The sequence below is a fragment of the Somniosus microcephalus genome, chromosome 6, assembly GCF_052327205.1.
Source record: "Somniosus microcephalus isolate GS21.2 chromosome 6, FLI_Smic_1.0, whole genome shotgun sequence".
NCBI lineage: Eukaryota > Metazoa > Chordata > Chondrichthyes > Squaliformes > Somniosidae > Somniosus > Somniosus microcephalus.
In genome coordinates, this window is record NC_140992.1 from 223,048,188 (window position 1) to 223,068,373 (window position 20,186).

Sequence of the window (20,186 nt, forward strand, 5' to 3'; positions counted from 1 at the left end):
CCTCTTCAACTCGAAATGCGCAGGGCCCACGTATCCCAGGGGCACATGCGGATCGCAAGCGTCCCTGGGATCACATGGGCCATGGGGAGCCAATCAAAGAAGGGAATCTCCCTTCATACACTTGACAGATAGACCTGTCAAATATATGAATGGAGATCACCCCAAAAACACTGTAAAACATTTTTAAAAAATTTTAAATCACATTTTTAAAATTAGTTGAAATTACAATAAATTAAGGCCTAGAAATTGGGTTTTGGTCTTGCCAGGGCTGTAGCGCCAGAAAGTTTGCGCCAGCGGTAATGCGGCAGCACGCGATGAAAATTCGGGTGCGCCAGGCCCAGACGGCGGCGGGCGCTAAAACCCTCCTTTAGCGCCTCAAAACGGGCGTGAACTTGGGTTTCCCGGCGCTAATCCCCCGCTGCGGCACCCGATGCGGTGCGGCAGGCGGGGGAACTGCAGGCCTCCTCCTCCTGTTAAGGAGGAGCTGCCTGCAGCCGACAACTGTCCGGCGGATTGACCCGACATCTGAGCCCGGCACCTCGGGGAAGTGCCGGGCTCGCATCAGACACTGATCAGGGCCGCGGGGGGGGAATGCAGGAGTCCGGGAAGGGAGGTGCGGGCAGGCGGCCGCCGGGAACGCGGCCGGCCGCCGCTCCACCTTTATGCGCCGGCGCACACTGGGGGAAGACTCTGTTGCCAGAGTCTTAGTTGCGCCTGCCACGGGCGAGGCGGGCGCAACTGAATTTCGGCTTGGGGCCGGGTTACCACGGCAACCGGGACGCTGCGCACACCGATGATGTCATCGGTGCCGGCGCAGCGCTACCGGTGCAACGCCGATTTAGGGCCCCAGGGAATTTCTCAACGGGCCATAACTCCGGCGCTAGGCCCTCTAGCGCCTCAAATGCGGCGCTAAGCCTACCGAATTTCTAGGCCTAAGTATTTTAAACAAAAATTTAATATTTTGAAAAAAATAATTAAAGTTTTTTACAAGGTTAAAAATAAACTTACCTTTTTTAAAGTATTTTTAAATGATAAATGAGTGGAAAAAAAATATTTGTTCTACTTTTTTCAAATCTTATGCTGGTCAAAGCAGGCCTTATGCCTGCTTTTACCAGGCTTAAGATTTCTAAGGGTTTTCTGCGGGCGGAGGGTCTCCAGAAAGCGGAACTATCCGCCCGCAGAGGCCCTTCTCCAGAGCAGGTGTCCGATCTGTCAAGAGCATTCTTGACAGATCGGAAGTGCCGTTTTTCAGTGCATGCGCTTGGCATGCCTAAAACCGGCATTTCCGATGTCCCTACGGGTGTGTGCACAGCGCGTACACAGCACATACACACTCGTAGGCATCGGAATATCTGGCCCAATAATTCACTACAATGTGCAGGGCACAACCCATAACCCACACAAAATTGGTTCGCTCAACTGCTTAATGAGTAAAAGCAGCATTGACTATAAAAGTCCCATTTCAATCCTATTTCTATAGTTATCTAATCTCAGCAAGGATGGCATTGGGGCTCTAGTTTTTTTTGTTCCTAGATTAGGGAAGGATTACATAGAATTTGCAGCACAGAAACAAGCCATTCGGCCCAACTGGCCTGTGCCGATGTTTATGTTCCACATGAGCCTCCCACCCTATTTCATCTAACCCTATCTACAGATCCATCTAGTCCTTTCTCCCTCATGTACTTATTTAGCATCCCCTTAAAGGCATCTATGCTATTCGCCGCAACTACTTCATGTGGTGGCAAGTTCACATCCTCCAAGGTGGAGGTTAAGAAAAAAATACTCCTTATTTACATGCAGTAAGCTCTGCAAAAAAGTGCTTGTGGAAAGTGTGAACGAGGACAGGATTCAGCTTGGCTATGATATCATTCCTCCATTGTAGAATAATCTGCTGACACTCACTTTCTCGGCTGACACACAAACAATTGAGTGAGATACGAGGCATTCATCACCACCATACCCCAGCAAGAGTCACAAAGAAAAGGGACAAAATTGGAAACAACAGAATGGACCACAATAGCTTGTCATAATGAGAGTATCAAAGGTCATTATAAGGATTTTACTTCATATTTAATGGTCACTAAAGGTGCAAGTGGAGTACCCAGAATTCAGTAGCATTAGCCCGGAATTTGCAGTCGGAGGCGTACCTCCGGAGTACGCCTCTGACCCGATAAAACATCCGCACTTACCTTCAGGCTCGCGGGCTTTGAAGACTGTGGCCGCGATTTTGCCACTGCTCAGAGGGTGGGTTTGGAGGCGGGTCAGAGGTTAAAGACATTTTGATTGACGGCGGATTCCAAACCCGCCGTCAACCCGCCTCCAAACAACCTTCCCAAGTGTCGGGTCCCCGATTTGCAAATGGACCGGACACCTAGCGGCGGGAAACGGATTAAAGGCAATTAACTGCCTTATTACCAGGTACTTGTCAGTAGTTTTCAGGCTGTTTTTCAATTTTCCCGCTTCTGGGTCAGGTTTCACGACATCTGGACAACACGCCATGTAAGTGTGGCGTGTTGTGAGTCTGGTCTAATGTTTGTGAAAAGATGATAGCTGCAGAAGTGGTGTCAAGGAAGCCATGTTGCACATGGTGAGTTTCAGAGCAAAGTAAATTTTGGTTACTGCATTTTTAATACATATACAGATTTCTTTAGCTTACAAGTTTTTAGATCCAACTATATGTCCAGTGCCACCTCATTGGGAGAACCTCTCTCACCAGTGACAGATTGCTTCTGTCATCTCACCTGCAGCTGCCAGCTATTGCAGCAACATCGGAGTCAATGAAACAATCAGACCGTGGTCCTCCAAATCATTCATCCCCAACACCAACATCACCAACCTCATCACCAACCTTCTCCGCCATCATCTGATGCTGCACAGGACACAGGGTATCAGCCCCTGACAAAATTGCACGCCGGGAGGCCAGCGATGGCATCACCGTGGCCAGACTTTCTTCACTTGATGCTGTAAACCCTGGCTGCCACATGATGCGCCAGATTGACACCATCCCACACCAGCACCATGAAGCATCCCTTTACTGTCCAAGCCATTCCATGCACACTCATCACTATAGCGGGGCGGGGTGGCGGTGGGGGGTGGCAAGAGTTATGACTGAACAATCACTGGAACTCAGTAAGACTTTTCTCAATGTGCGCTCAGATCTGTCCAATCAGGGGCATTTTTTGAAAAAGAGATTAAATTGTATGACAACGCATTATCAGAAACTTCACATGGACATTGGCTAAACCTCTCAAGTGCCCACCCTTGTGTGTTGTCAGTTGGTATGCTTGCAGTAGAATGAGGATGAGTGTGAGGGGTGGATAGTGAGATGGGGAAGTGATAAAGTAGATAGAGAGGGTTGGGTGGAGGTGCAAGGTAAGTTGGTGTCCTGGGGAGGTCTCTTCCGCCCTTGGAAGGGAAGAGAACCTCCCTGCGTGCTGTGACTCCCTCCATAAGCATATGGAGGGAGTCATTGGAGAGCCTGGGTGCAAGAGGTTACTTTTGCGCAGTGATTGTCAGTGTTTTCAGCACCTCAATGCTGTCAAACACTGAAAAATCAACTGTCAAAATAAAATTGTGCAAGGTCCCTTTAAGGAAACCGGCAGATGACACGTCATCTAATGACATCATCAGACCCGCTTCCTGTTAATTGGCCGGTAGATCGGGCTTAACAAGGCCAATCAAGGGAAAATCACGTCTGTAGAGCGGAGGCAGCTGGGGGCGGGACTGGAACCCAGCTAACCCACACCCATCCCGACACGGAGGAGAAAATCGCGGCCTGTGTATCCTGGGCCTGCAGGCGTACACCTACGTAATGGCCCACAGATCCCAGGGACACAGGTGGTTCGGAGGCATCCCTGGGATCACATGAGCCAGGTCCTCCAATCAGAAAGGAGGATTCCTAATATGCTTACGAACGGAATACCCATAAGCAAATTAGGAATCCTCAAATAATTAAATAATTTATATAACTGGAATAAAAATAAATGTTCCCCTATTTTCAAATTTAATTAAAAGTCCCTTCAATAAAGAATATACAATAAAAATGTAGTTTCTGGAAAAATAATTTTAAATATTTTAATCCGGGCCAAAATTTACATAAGCTAATTTTAAATGTTTGTGCATGTTTTTTTATTTAAGATTTATATTAACCTTTACATTGCTGAAAGCAGGCCCTACACCTGCTTTTACCAGGTGTAAGGGTTTCATGGGCATTTGCTGGGCAGTAGCCCAACTCTGCGCCAACGAAAGTGATTTTTGAGTCAGTGCGGTAGATCTGTCAAGAGGTCACAAGTTCCAGGTTTTCGCGCCTGTGGAAACCCAGAACAAGCGGAAACCCAGAACTTGTGGGGCCTTTCTGAAGGCTTACAACAGCGTACGCAGTCGTCGGGAGTGCAAAATCCAGGCCATAATGGCCAAAAATAAATCAGGTCTTCTAAAGTTCCAACTATTATATGTCCAATGCTGTTTACCCCCTCTTCTGAATTAGGAATTGAGACCATGAGTGGTCAATGTAATTAATATCTGCTTTCAAAATGTGTACTGGATTTGGATCCATCTTTTGGACATTTGTTTCAAAAACATCCTCTTTCGACTCATCAGAAAAATCTGTTGCTGTGCTGCAAGACAATTTTGAGTAAAGGAAGGCATTATGTAGGTATTGAAACTTGAATAGTTTAATGGAGGGGACAGCAGCACGTGTAGAGATTGCAACATGAGGTAATGAAAAGGAGAAAACTTTTTATATCTGCATGTCATTTTGCTTTCCCTGCTATGAAACATTATTGAAGGGGACTACAAAAATAACAAAATGAATGTACAAGTGTATCATATGTTTCATTCAAGAAACAAAATAATATGGATTGCTGCAATGAAGACTGTTGCACTGTGATTTTGCAATATACTGGAGCTCCCATGTTGCAAAAACTGCTCAATTTATATTACAGCGCAGATTCCACAGCACATATGGCAACTAACAATTACACTTGCTCAATGGATGCTGCTGCCACTGGAAGCATTACCTCTTTAATTGGTTCTCTATGTCTCCACAGGCAGCAACACCATCTCATTTACAGTGCAGGCAAAGTCAGGACTGCGATCAGCAGCTGCACTCCATTACAGTACTGGCCTATCAGTTACATGACCAATATCATGTATTTGCTTCCACCAGTAAAGCTGATATGCACTCTTTAACATTAGTCCACGGGGTTTGAATACCAGCAAATCCCCAGTTGTTTAGATGTCAAAAGTGGTACAAAACCCCCCACAAATATTAAGATGAGATACAATGGTCAAAGGGAGTAATAATGTGCAATCTGCTTACCTTTCCCTCTTACAATGTGTGAGGTTACCCGTATTTGACTTCCTTCCAAATCCCTCAGATTGTGCGATTACCTTGTAATTCCCTCCCCATGTATATACAGTTTCTGTGCTTTTTCAGGAAGTACTTAGTTCACCTTTTACTATAGGTTCGCACCAATTAAAGCGCAGGACCTCCAACTGAAGTGGACAGAATTTGTGGCAAACCTCAAAAGGAAAGCAAAAATACCAACTGCAAATACCAAACTTGGTGAATAAACCTTTATCTCAAAGCATCTGAAATGACCGAGCTAACGGATTACGTCATTATTTAATGTTGCATATTTTCCACAAGATACAATGTACAAATAATAGGCCATAATTACTGGATAGTTTATATATTTAAGCCGGCATTGAACCAAACAAGCTAAATGCAAATTCCACACCCAGTGGTCTGCGAAGACGTGTGCTTCCCTGTAAAATGCACAACTCAGCAACACAAGAGCTACACCCTTTCTTCTCTTCAACTGAGGCAACACATTGAATTCTTGTGGTCCAGCTATTTATGCAGTCAACAGCAATCTCAACAAAATAGGCCACTTGACTGAGGAATTCGCAGGTCTTTTAAAAGTTGTAAACACAGAAGAATGGCTTTCATGAGCTCAGCTTTTTTTTATGCAACGCTGTTTGGAATTTCTATGAGTACCAGCTGCCCCATACAGTACACAGGACCAGGAATGGGAATATTCAACCAGTAAATATATTCTAAACAAAGGGTATACCGGTAAATCATAGCTTCGTCAATTAAAAGAGGTTTTTATTTAAATAGTTGCAGCATAATAATGCTTTGAAATTTCCTTTTCCTCCACGTACTTGTTAACAAGAAAAAGTACAGGTCACATCATCAAGCAGCAAGTCGATTATTGGTTTATTCAATAAAAACTAGAGTATAGAAGTTTCAGAACACACATCTTTACTCCAGAAAATTAAGACAAAAAGTGCTAGTAGATGCACATTACAAAACTACAAAAAGGAACCCACTTTCTCTTAGTTAGCTGTATTTTAAAACTGTTATAAAATGAAATCCACACAACACATTTTCCCTGGGTATCTGGGGGAATCATTGAGGATTACAAGCACTGAAAGAGAATGTCTTTCAATAATGATCTGGAATTATGAGCAAGTTATTGTTAAAAAGTTATTGAACTGCCCTGACCCCCACCACCACCACCAAGTCTATTCCCCTCCTCGAGGCGTTACGGCATGATGTCCCGGGTGCCGACAGCCCCTCTCAAATCAAATCAATTTTTTTATATGTATTACTACAATGGAATGTTTTTACTCCCTGATCACTTCCACAATAGGCTGTGGGAGCTCACAGAGACACGTCGCTATTCTACAGCGCCATGTTCAGTAAAAGTCAATTCAATTGCGTCCAATGGCAGTGGGAACGCGATGTCCATCAGCCACTCTGTCTCCGCGGACTCCTCCTCCCTGTTGCCGGCTCCACAATATGGTGTCCTTCTTCTCACGCTCACCGTCTGGCCTCAGGTCTCCATGCCCGGCTCTCCCTCCTTCCCCTCGAACTGCGAGCTTCCCGCACTGTCGCCGGTTCAAATTTGCAACAGCCCGGGGCCTGCCTCTCACACAAGCAAGCTAATCCCTCACCCAAGCAGTCATTTAAGTGTCAGCAGGCTATTCGTCCTGGGGGGGGGGGGGGGTCATCACAAGTGACCCAGGCCCTCCCTGTCTTTACCCAACATCCCACCCATGTGCACTTTTCAGTAAGGATCACTGTTTAGGAATTGGGAACAGGAAGACAAGCTAATTTTCCCCCTTCTTTGCTCTAAGGCAGAGGCCAATTGGAGCACCCCCTACTGCTGCTCCAGGTGAGATCAGCTCAGATCAGAAATCGAACCTGGGACCTTCCTGCCCTATGAAGCTTACTAGATAACCAGTCAATGTAGTTGCCCACAAAGCCGTGAAGGTGGTGGAGGGGGAGATAAGTTAACGCATCGGGTGCAGAATCTTCTTCAAAACAGTTTAATCCCTGAATCGTTAACTGGTCTCTTCTGTCCACAGTTGCTGCCTGACTTGCTGGGTGTTTTCAACATTTGCTGTTTTTGCAGCACACACCAGATTTGATCCAAATGTAAGAAATAAACAGTTTGAAGTTAGACTTCAATTACAATAGTGAGGATTATTGCTACATTAACACATTTTTATACAGTAGATGTGGATATATGAAGGGACCAAACATAACAGAAGCTTTCTTTTGCATGACAGAAAAATAAATACTATACAAATAAAATTGAGGTATTATTTGGGAGACTGCTATATTTATTTAAATTAAGACATTAAATAATACATGAGAACACACTCCATTGGTTGACAAAGTGATTTATTTTAATAATAGGTAATTAATTTACCATTAACATGTTCACAAAGTATTTAAGTCAGCTGAATAATTAAAGTTCCGTATTTCCTCTGCTAGTTCGGATTTGAATCAAGAAAACCAGCACCATAGCTGAAAGTTAGCTTCCTGTGGTGACTCCAGCGGATATCCCAGTGCAACAGAGACCCCCAAGCTACCAATAGTAACAGATTCTGAGGGAATGCTGAAACATCACAAAAAAAACAATGTAACTTAAATCATAAAAGCCTTTGACCTTAGTTAGCAGCTTTACTGAAACTAAATTTTGGGCATATTAATGCAAAGTTGGGGGGGGGGGGATGTGAAGGGAAGAAAGAACTGTGGTCCCAAGCTACATTAGGCAGGAAATGTGACTTCATTGGTGAATGTGTCAGACACCAAAGAGAGATAATTCTGCATGGCTGACCAAGCAGTACTTCCACACAGAAAAAGCAAAATTTTAAATCTCATAAAACTGAGGGAGGCCAGATGTAAGTCAGCACAGATACAACTATATCTGAGCCCTCTTTATTGTAAGTATATAAAGTTGTGTTTGAAAACAGAGCATGCTCATAGCTACACATCAACAGTTCCAATACACAACTTTTCAGAGCTCCTGTCTGTCTGCATTATGCTCTTGGTCTGCCTACAGTAAGTACCCTTTTAACAATTAACTTTCTTTTTTTATTCCTTTTACAATTGAATTCTCATTTTTGATATCTCAGGCTTTAAATGCCTAAATCCAGACTGAAATGTATTTTCGGCTCCTGCCTTTCGCTCCAACAAAATGGGCTTTGCACAGAATCTTCTCAGCCATACCCTGTGCATTTTCAACGTGGCCCCTGGCCCAAGGGACATAGCCTTCACTAAATCCCATAGGGAAGTGCGAAAAAAGACGTATAATGGCAGTCTACACCCTGCCTAAAAAGTTAGCAGAGATTTCAAATCACAAAATGTCCTTTTCCCAAAAACAAAAGTTGGCTGGGCTTAATAATATCTTCATCGCTGATCAGCTCATTGCCATCAAAATTCTACATGCTTTACAAATTCATAAATGTCTCCTGCTCTGCAGAAGCATGCTAGGCACACAGCCCAGAGCTTTAGGAGTCAAAACAAATCTCACTGCCTTCCTTAAAACTGCTTGGAGCACCAATGCCATGCTTACAATGGCTGGGAGTATACCTGCAAAAGCAGCACCTGTGCAATGTCACCTGTAGCTGCTATATATTCAACCATTCGGAGTATCAAAAATGGCTGTAGTCCTAATGAGCTCTATTCTGAAAGGCATGTTTTGAAAGGAGTCATGCAATTTTCCAAATACGTTTGCATTTATTCTTCCTCAGCCCCCAGGGCCATTTTGACGAGGGAGAGGATTTTTTAATTCCTGAATTGACAGTTCAATAAAGCTTTGCTTCAAAAGTCACTCTGATGATGCTGCATTTGGTACCAGCTTTGCTGTTCTTTTCTCAAAGCTAGCAATCTGTTGAATGAATGTGTTCAATTATCATGTTGGTAGATTGTTCATAGTTTTCCAACTTGCCAAGAAAAGAAACTCCAGGCTGCTTGGACTTCTACAAACTTGTACTGTAAATATTAAAAGTGACATCCCTACCTAACAGCATTGTGGGAGCACCTTCATCACACGGACTGCAGCAGTTCAAGAAGGCGGTCCACCTCCACCTTCTCAGGGCAACTAGGGATCGGCAACAAATGCCAGCCTTGCCAGCGACGCCCACATCCCAAGAATTAATTAAAAAAAGAAAATAGCATAAAAGCTACCAGCGTCAGCAGAGAAATTTGCATGGGCTGGTTCAAAACCACTGCCATGCTGGAAATAGTTGAAAAACGCCTTTGTCAAATCAATCGTTTATCTGTGGTGCAGTTCTGGAAAATGAAGTTCTCACTGTTTCAGAGTGCCAAGCCACTAACTGCACGTCACTGGTGCAGGTCTGAATTTTTTTTGAAAAAGGCAGTACATTTTTGCTAGTGGTTGTATCTATTATGGCACGTGTTCTTTTAACCAGGAAACGCAAAAGAAAACTGAAGCCACATTCATGTTACTGCATATATAGCTGGGAGGTGGAGAAACCGACTTGAAAATCAGTATTCCTACAACATCCATTTTTTTGATCGTTAATGTTTGGTAGCAGCATTCAACATCAGTAATGCATGACTAGTGAACTTATGGTACTGATCTCCATTCTGTATAGCTATCACAAGGACCCACCCTGTGCTTTACTAAAATCAATCCCCAATGCATAAAGTTCATAGAATCAGCTCTGAAGGAGGCCAATCGACCCATCATGCACATGCCAGTTCTTTGAAAGAGCTATGCAATCAGTCCCACTCCCCTGCTCTTTCCCCATAGCCCTGCAAATTGTTCCTTTTCACGTATATATCCAATTCCCTTTGGAAAGTTACTACTGAATTTGCTTCCACCGCCTTTTCAAGCATGTCTCCTCATCTCCCCTCTGGTTCGGTTGCCAATTATCTTAAATCTCGCTCCTCAGGTTACCGACCCACCTGCCAGTGGAAAGTTTCGCCTTATTTATTCTATCAAAACACCTTAAGTTAAATATCTTGTACAAATTACTATACATCAAAAAGTATAACGATGGGGCCCTGACACGAGTGCATGAGTGAGAATCGCAGCCAATCTGCCAACTCTTCTATGGCCATAAGCTGAGAATCTTTCCTAGTGGCAGAGAGTGGTGAGAACGTGGAACTCACTGCAACATGGCGCAGATAGCACTGACACATTTAAGGGGAGGCTTGATGCATACATGAGGGAGAAGGAAATACTGTAGAAGGATATGGGGGCAGGAAGGGAAGAGGTAATCAGAGTGGAAGGAGGCTCATGTACAGTATAAATACTGGCATAGAGCAGTTGGGCCGAATGGCCTGCTTCTGTGCTGTAGATTCTATGTAATTCTATGTAAATACTGTCCAACTAAACTGAAAGTAAACTGGTGGCTAGCTTTGAGCAACACAGATACTTACTGAAAGATAACAAACTAGAAATGTATAACTCTAGTCCTCTTAGGCAGTCCCTCGGAACCGAGGATGACTTGCTTCCACATTAAAAATGAGTTCTCAGGTGACTGATGAGTCCAATGCGGGACCTACAGTCTCTGTCATAGGTGGGGCAGACAGTGGTTGAAGGGGCAGGTGGGTGGGGTGCTTGGTTTGACGTGCGCTCCTTGCGCTGCCTGCGCTTGGCTTCCGCTTGCTCCCGGCGAAGAGACTCAAGGTGTTCGGCGCCTTCCCGGATGCTTCTCCTCCACTTTGTGCGGTCTTGGACCAGGGATTCCCAGGTGTCGGTGGGGATGTTGCACTTCTTCAAGGAGGCTTTGAGGGTGTCCTTGAAGCGTTTCCTCTGCCCACCTGGAGCTCCGAGTCGAGCGCTTGTTTTGGGAGTCTCGTATCGGGCATGCGGACGATATGTCCCGTCCATCGGAGCTGATCGAGCGTGGTCAAAGCTTCGATGCTGGGGATGTTGGCCTGAGCGAGAACACTGATGTTGGTGCGCCTATCCTGCCAATGGATTTGCAGGATCTTGCAGAGGCAGCTTTGGTGGTACCTCTCCAGTGCTTTGAGGTCATGCATGTTAACATAACCTAGATGAAAAATTGCATTAAAAGCTCTTGCTTCTTTAGTGTTTTACAACTCAAAAGTACAAGATGACAATAGATCACTTCAAACAAGATTTAGAAATAAATGCTAATTTTCCCGCATCAAAATATTACACCCAAGGACACCAAATGCTTCACTTTCTTTATAAAAATAATAGATTATGGATGAGGAAGACTATTTGGCCCATATTAATTATCATCCAGAAACACCCTACAGGCCCCCCATTGCAACATCCAATTGTTTCTTAAATGCATCCAGGGTTTTTGCTTCCACCACTCTACTGGGAAATCCACTGAACTTCCCGATATTAGTCCAAATGTAACCACTTACTAGTTTAAACCTGTGATTCCCCACCCCCACCCCATCCTGTCTGATTCGTAATTTAATTTAAAAGTAATATTCTGGGTTTACCTTTCCCATATCATTTACTATCTTATTCCTGGGATCAGCCTCCATGATCCAACTGTATGCCGACTGGAAGGATATCAGAAAAGTTTCAAACAGCCAACTCAATTGTTCAAATGGCCACAAAATTATTGCCACTTTATTTTACAGACCTATTTATTCAAAATTATACATGCTGCGTTCTCAATACATCTTAGTGAAGGATTTGCCAAATTCTGATTGTTATGTTAAATATGCCTTTGTTTCAGACACGATTTTATGTGGCTTCAACTAAGTATCAATGCACATCACCTCATAGTTGTTGAGTATATTCAAGGCTGAGATAGATTTTTGTACTCTAGGGGAATCAAGGGATATGGGGATCAGACGGGAAGGTGGAGTTAAGGTCAAAGATTAGCCATTTTACTGAATGGTGGAGCAGGCTCGAGGGGCTGTATGGCCTGCTCCGCCTGCTCATATTTCTTCTGTTCTTATGTTGCTATACAACAATACAATTGGGTTGCAGAGGTTCAGATTGCCATTTATTAATTGGCATTCACGTTTTTTTTTAAGTGATCTAAATGGATTATAACACAATTGCCATGACTGGGTATACTGAGTATTCTATAAAATAGGTTTTCAAACCAGGCTCCCTGAGCCCTAGGGAATCCATGACATCAGATTTTTTATTTTCTTTGTGTATTTGCACATTATCTGTGTCGCTATGAACTAATAAACACATTTTCTACGACGTTTTCTTTTGGGTGACTGATAGGGGCTTTCACAAATTTGGACAGTGAGTGACTGGAAGGATATCAGTATCTGCAGGAAATCCCGAGGAATGCATCAAAACATGCAGTGATTGGCCACACAGAAAAGTTTCAAAACCAATGCTACATACAGTAGCTTCAACCCATGCTCCATAAAAATGTTGCACGTAACCTGACTTAACATTTGCTTCTTCAAAACTTAACCAAGGCTTTCAACAACCAGTTTCAGTAGCTACCCAAAGACATATTTAAATGCGGAGCATTTAGGTCTATTTTATCTGTACAATTACTTAAATACTTGAAGGGGAAAAATTCACAGGGAAAGAGCAGAGGAGCGGAACTAATTGGATAGCTCTTTCAAAGAGCCTGCACAGGCAAGATGGGCCGAACAGCCTCCTTCAATGCTGTATGATTCTATGATAATGTGCGTGTTCTAAATGGACAGGAAATCCCATACTAGACATTACCACAGCTCCCAATTGGCACGTTCAAAATCAATGTTACGTAATTATGCTGAATTCAACATGACGTTAGGAAAAATTGATTTAGTAATCTTAATTACTGGGTGGCACATAAACTAATGCTTAATTATGGTAAAAGTACCAATAAAATGTGCAGCTTCTGGTGCATTTTACAATTAGTCACAAGCAACAAACAAGCTGTCATTTTACACGATGCCTAACCTACAGGACCTTCCAAGGACAATTCACACATTTTATCTTCATTCATGTAAAATTGCTACAAAAAGATTTTACTGCCATCTTGTAGGCACTATTCATGCAAAAAACAGTCTCTCTTTAAATGGGTGCTACAGTATTGCCTCTGCTACCGGACACTATAGCAAATATAAACTCAATCTGGTTAATCCTTTTGACCTTTTAGCAAGGTTGGTTAATGGATTTCGACAAAGCAACCCAATGGAAGACATGTGCCGGGTAGCAGTTTGATCATTTGTGTAAATAAAAGCCTACAATTTCCAGCCATCTTAGGTAAGAGAAGTACCCAAAGTTATTACTACTGAGAGCTTTCTGACTTACTTTGATCGCTGGGACATTAAATATTACAGAGTATATAACACAATAAATATTTAGAATAATGTTGTGTATCCTTCTCATTTATTTAGAGTGCAGTCAGTTGCAGTGTCACAACAATGCTTCAAGTATTTCAAAAACAGGGAATGGGGAAAGTGGAGAGAGAGAGAATGTGATAGAATACACTATAAAATAAAAATTCCAGTCTCTCGTTTCACAAAGGGCCCTGTGGATATGTTCTCTTCAAAGTTACTCATACTGTGATGTAACTAAAATGTTCTACTGAAATTCAGCCGAGATCAAGTGCCCTCCAGCAGATTAGAAGGTGTCTTTGGACCCCCTCCCACCATACACTGATCCCATAGGAGAGTGATTATATGATTTATAATGGCATTTCAATTAGGAGTCAATAACTGAAAGTTGACTAATGAGGTACTTCTACCATTTTGACACAGAGTTGGCTTTAGTAGAGAATACCCTGAGGATACCATACAGGGAGGGAACTCCATAAAAGGTTCATGTCCAGTGAATAAATAAAATTAAAAAAATTGTGGTATGATTAAGAAACAATTGAAGGAATTAGTGCATGGCAGCTTTCTAAATGGATGGAGGTCAAATTCAAACTGTAAATTTATGGCTTTTTTTTCCAATCATTTAATAACACAAATAGTGTACATGTTACAGATCCCCCATCTCCTTTACACAGCAAAGCAGATAATTGTTTCCATTAATGCTATTTTTGAAAATATGCCACAGTGAAGACATCTGGAACGTGAATGAAATCAAATTCAAAATTACAATGTTACTGAATTGCCCCATCACATTTAATCCAGAATTGAAAGGGTCATAGGTCACATATCAGGCAAAATACCCGCTGGAGAAATATGTATTTAATTTTAATCATTAGTGTGTCATTCTTTGATCAATATCTGAATTAAAAAATATATTTATAAAAACTTTTGGGGGGGAAAAACCAAACGGTTGAAAAAAAAGTGTGAGGCAGTATAAACTTTCCACAGAACCCAGCTGACGATTCTCTGTACAATTTTTGCAGCGGATTATTCCAGGAGCCTAACCTATCCAAATACTCCTCACTACGGCAACAATGCACCATTGAAAATGCTTTGTCGTCCGAAAGCACATGCCCCTATAAACCTGTACAATTACACAAAGCACTCACTGCAATGTACAAGAAACCAACAGAAGGCAGCTGCAGTGTTTCACAATATCTGACCCAAGTGTGGGGTGGGAAAGGGTGGAAGGGGGGTCAGGAGAGAGAAAGAGAATTCCTCCATTTGCTATTTGTGGTTCAGTCTTTTACACTACTCAATATACAATACAAACCTGTCATTTCACAACAATCCGATAACAGGACCATCTAGAAAAGGTAGTCTTGCACTGCTAGAAATGTACTAACGGAAATATAACTAAATGGTGTGAAACCTGCTAAAAAAAAATACTTTCTAAAAACTCAGTGGCCACGGTACTGCCCTTTACTTTTTAGCAATTGAAAGACACTTCTTTCAATTATTAGAAATCTCATTAGTTGTCTGAGGCTGGTAAACAGCACTCTGTGCGTGCATGTCACTATGCGTATACCTATCACTCCATCTGCACTGCACAGACATTATGATTGAGGGTCCCACCAACCCTGCTGTGAAAAATACAATTGATGCCACACCGGCTGATGGAGAGAGCTGGCAGCAGAAAAAGACTTCAAAGCCGCCTCACCCAGAAATTTGCTCACTTTTCCTCAAGGCACAACCTATGATGGGGTATGATTCCACAACCACCGGTAACCTTTCAGTACATTCCCCATTATTTATGTGTGAATTTACACAGTGAATGCTGATCATTAATGCATCACAGCCAACCCTGATCCTGTTCTCACCCACCATCCACTGTCGCAGGTTCCAACAAGAGTTGTTGGACAGAGATCAGGAGAAGAAAGCTTCACTGATTTCCACCCCCCGCCCCGCCCCCCCCATTCCCTATCCTGGAGACACAGAGGACTATTTATGGTGCCCCCACTGCTGGCTCAGCTGAGATCAGCTAATCCAGCACACACACACAAAAAAAAATCCAGCCTGGGATCTTCATGCTCTACGTGCCCCAATACTACACCAGGTGGTGTAGATTTATTCACTAAGCCACTAGGGAGCCTTACAACAGCATTAAATAACAACAGAGCATTATAGCTTGACACCTTTCCCATGACTTTTATTCCATTAAGACTGACAGTCCCACAGAATTATAACAGTCTGTGTGCTTAGGAGTGGAATCAAAATTGTACAAAAATACTTGCAGTATTCTGTTCCTATTATAAATGCAATTCACTGTTTTTAAAATAATTTTCATTTTGAATTCCTGGTCTCGCATATGTAGGACAATGAAAGCTGCATGACTTCTAAAGCGTTATGTGAACTACGGTCTATAATTAAAATGCATCATACATCTATGGGTGGAAAAAATATACATCATTACACTTAGCTCTGATGGCTGAGTTTAACAAACTGGGGAATGGAATCTGCAGACTTTCAGATCCCTTGTCAAGAGGCTGTTGGAGTTACATGGCTTCTGTTACTTTTCATCCAACACTCTGCAGGAACTCAAGATACAGTTTCATTCCATTCACAAGAATCCAGCGCACACAGATGAATTATTTTCTCCTTTTATTAGAGGACGGGGGTGGGGGGTTGGTGGCAAGGGGCCTTTAAAAAAAGCATACTCTTCTCCCAGTGGTAAGAAAAGTGCAGCAGCCAAGAAAGTCTTGGCTCCACGTGTGGATTCGTCTCCTGTAATCCATTCATTCACCAAGAAGGGGACCAGATGCAGGATTAGAGCAAATTCCAAGCAGCCTTATTACAGCCAGCTTTAGTAGGCATTCAAACCCATTTGGAGTCGCCTGCTTTATCAACCAATTATCATCATTCTGGATAAATTTCATCTGATTTGTAATCTTTACAATTTAAAACAAGTAACAGCTAGGGATTTAAAGTGACTGGAAATGTATGTGCCAATTTTAATATCAGAAGTCTCTGTGGCAAACAACCAATAAACATAATATACAGAAAACTGACAAAGTACAAATATAAAACAGTCACTAAATGTGAAAACTTAGCTATTAAATCTCATTATGCTTACTGCAGTCTGCTTTATAAAGAGCACATAAAGCAAACAGTTAATGTATTTGAAATAACCTGCCTTTGATATTGCATTTGTCAACACGCTTATACAACTCAAATGTATTTTCCAAGTTTCCAAAGGATTAACTGTAACCACTTCAAAGCTTTGCCTCAACAATGACATCTGAATCGCGGCCTCAACACTCCTCTTTGCACAGATAATGGCCAATCTCCCCTTCTCATTTTTCTTTTAAGGTTTCATTCACTTCAAAACAAATGACGTGCATTTAGTCACATTTTGGCCCAAAACGCTTCAATATAAAATATAGTATGGGCCAGCATCCTGCAGCAAATTACAAAGACAAGACTGAAAATTTGAAGGAGACAGCAAAATTACTGCAGGCTCTGGACATTCATTCGACATGCCTGTCCCAGGAAAACACCAGACATTAAAATCACACTTAGTTACAACACAGAGCTCTAAAGAGATGTGGATCTCAGTCTCCCAGGCATCCTGCCAGAATCCAGTTCCTTTGATGTAAGAAAAATATCCTCTAGTTTGAGTACATTTGTAAAACCGCGAGGCAGGCACTTTAAATAATATTTCCTTCAGTGATCACCTGGACTTTTCCCAACCTACTGGTGCCTGTTTTAACTTTTCAAACAACCCTCTCTCTTCTTCCACCCCACTCCCCCAAGAAACTGGCACCCCTGAAAACCTGGGTCGATGAATATTTCAGACATCTGTACAACACTTTTTTTTGGGGGGGGGTGGAAATGAAAAGAACATCTTTAGATCACACGTCGATTCTGAGCTTGAGCAGCCCGGCTGTTAAACAGAAACAGGCATGGTACAAATGGGAATTTCTAACACTTTCCATATGACATCTGAATCGCGGCCGTTACATTGTACCAACTGGTACCATTCAGCCCACCCCCACCTCCCCAAAAAACTCCCTAACCATTGGGAACCTGAATTCTCTTGCAGTTTCTAGAACAGACATCAGCTATTTGTAGCTTAACCTATTTCCGAAGGTGTTAGAAGGGTGGAGGGAGAGAGATAAATGAACAGCACGAAGCCCCCCCCCCCAACAGTTTCTCGAGCGAGAGCGCGGACCAGGGAGAACCCCCTCCCTTCCTCAAGTAGACTGTCCAGGTACCGCCCGGGACCACGGGCAGTGGCCGGGCTGAGGAGAGGGGATGGGAGGGAGCCCCTTACCGTGGTGGAAAGCCTGCAGCCCGCTCGGTGGAAGCCCTGCGGATGTCCCGAGCTGTACTTCTGTTTGACGATCCAGTCCTCCAGCCCCTTCCGACTCAAACAAGCGTTCACCACAAAACTGTCACCTATTGCAAGATGAACAGAAAAGAGCCGGTGGGCTTTTCTTCCTCTCAACACAAACTATGACCAAACATGGAGGAAACTTTTTTTTTGTCAGAAAACTAAACGTAAAGTTTTACCACATAAGAACTTTAAAAAAAGAGAATAGATGCCTACCTTCAGGACTTTCTCTGGGTTTACAAACGGCGGCTGTTCGGTAGGAATATATAGGAAATGGGGGGGAAGAGAAAGAAAAATTGGTTACTATGAGGAGAGAGGTAATTTTTTTAACAGTAAAACGAGTATAAAGGCTCTGATCCCCGCTTCCTTACCATGCTTGGAGTGAAGTTTACCCATGTCTACCGCTCTTTAGGCATCTGGCTGTATTTGGGGGACATTTGGAGGTTGCTGGGTTAGTCCCGGGCTAGAAATCCATGTGCTCCGGTCGGGTTAGAGGGAGTCTCACTCCATCCTGCAGCAGACCGACTGATCCCTGTGTCTGCTCCCAGCTCTTTCTCTCTCGCCGCTCCACAGCCCTCCCCCTCATACACACACACACACACACACACATACAGAGAGAGAGGCGGCAACCAAAAGAAACTTCACCCACCAGGGGACATGATTGACACCTCATTGAGATTACACCACTTCTCTGGCCCCGGCCCCCACTTTTATTGGTTGGTTGGCGGGCGGCAGATGAAAGGAAACTTGGTTCCTTTGGAGTCTCCAAAATAAAAGCAGCTCCAACATTCACTTCCAGCCAGGCGGGAGCAGCAGCCAAGGGAGCAGGCAGCCAAAGATCGAGGAACATCAGTCCACACAGAGGCACAGCACACTCACAACAAAATTAAAATCACTAGAAAATGCTGCAAAGACTCAGCAGGTCAGGCAGCATCTGTGGAGAAAGGAAACAAGTTAACGTTTCAAGTGTAACCCTTGCTGTCCCACCCCCCACCTCCTTCCTTTCTAGGGTTGCCAACCCTTCCAGGTTTGTCCCGGCGTCTCCAGGAATTAAAGATTAATAGTCTCCTGGACACTGCTGCGAGCAACCTGGGAGAAAAATCATAGGTGCATTAAAAAAGTGTTGTTTCCCTATTTCTTTTTAACACTTATTTATTTGTTAGAAAAATATTGGAGATGAGGCCTTTGACGGAGCGGTTAGAGATGGGAGATCATGTGATAAAACCTCCAGAAGTACCAGAGTTGGCAATCCCTACTCCTTTCCCTTGCTCTTTTCCTTAAAGCTGTTCAACTGTAACATGACCATGGGTTATATTTAAAACGTTAACTTTTGTTCCCTTTCTCCACAGATGCTGCTTGACCGGCTGAGTGTTTCCAGCATTTTCAGTTTTTGTTTCAAATTTCCAGCATAATGCACTACTTTGCTTTTTGACACAAAATAAAAGCTCTACGGGCTCTCTTAAATATCTTCAACTTGTTAAAATTCTCACTCCTACATTTAAAATGCTCCCAGTTTGGTGAGGCAGTTGTTGGCACTCTCACCCGCATATTTGTAAAGGAAAATTAAAAAGACATTGGGGCAGAATTTGCGATCGGTATGACGGCGTACTCTATGATTACTCTCAGCTTGCGCATGCAATCCTGAACTTGCGCTCTGTCAAGTTCCGACTAGGCTGATCATCCGCTGCGACGTCAAATCCTCATTGCGGCAAGAAGTTGGGCTAATTGGCCACTAACTACGCAGCAATTATACTGAAAATTTTTATGGCTGGTGCAAACAGGCGCAGGAGCCTGTTTGCACGGCATAAGGGGCGGGGGGGTGAGAAAATTGTCTAAATAATTAAAAATGAACACATCAACCTACCAGGCAACTGTAAAGGCTCGATTTGAGGGAAGAGATGATTTAATTTTTAAGTCTTCCAGTAAATAACAGTACTTATTCCAAAGTATTCCCTGTGCTGTTTAAAGCCAAGTACTGTACTTGTCAAATAAATATTCACACTGTCTAATTTACAAGTTGATTGATGTCGGACATCAGAGATTTCTGCTTCGTGATTGGCTAGTGAAAGGAGCACCGCCCCACGTGATCCCGGGTATGCTTATGCCCAACGGTGTGCCCCTGGGATCTGTGGGGCACTGTGCTGACCACAACTCTGCAGCATTTCAAAGCAAGTTTTTGATTGGGGCCTCACAACATAAGTGCAGATTTCATTCGGAGATCAGTGGTGTACTGAGCTACGCCGCCGACCGCAATTT

At 43.2% G+C, this 20,186-nt stretch overlaps 1 protein-coding gene across 3 annotated transcripts in view; it reads right to left on the reverse strand.

Annotated features, from left to right (window-relative positions):
• The window catches only part of nkd1 (NKD inhibitor of WNT signaling pathway 1), a 103,733-nt gene extending 84,967 nt beyond the window's left edge, over positions 1–18,766 (reverse strand). Inside the window, exons 1-3 of one of the 3 annotated variants that reach the window (XM_085991459.1) lie at positions 18,302–18,766; positions 18,147–18,179; positions 17,871–17,995 (exon numbers count right to left, since the gene is read on the reverse strand). In XM_085991459.1, the coding sequence (XP_085847585.1) occupies positions 17,871–17,995; positions 18,147–18,179; positions 18,302–18,326 (183 nt within the window). In that variant the 5' untranslated portion in view covers positions 18,327–18,766. The remainder of the gene's footprint in view (positions 1–17,870; positions 17,996–18,146; positions 18,180–18,301) is intronic. The other 2 variants (XM_085991460.1, XM_085991461.1) reach the window with 2 other exon arrangements.
• Between the last annotated feature and the right edge of the window lie 1,420 nt (positions 18,767–20,186).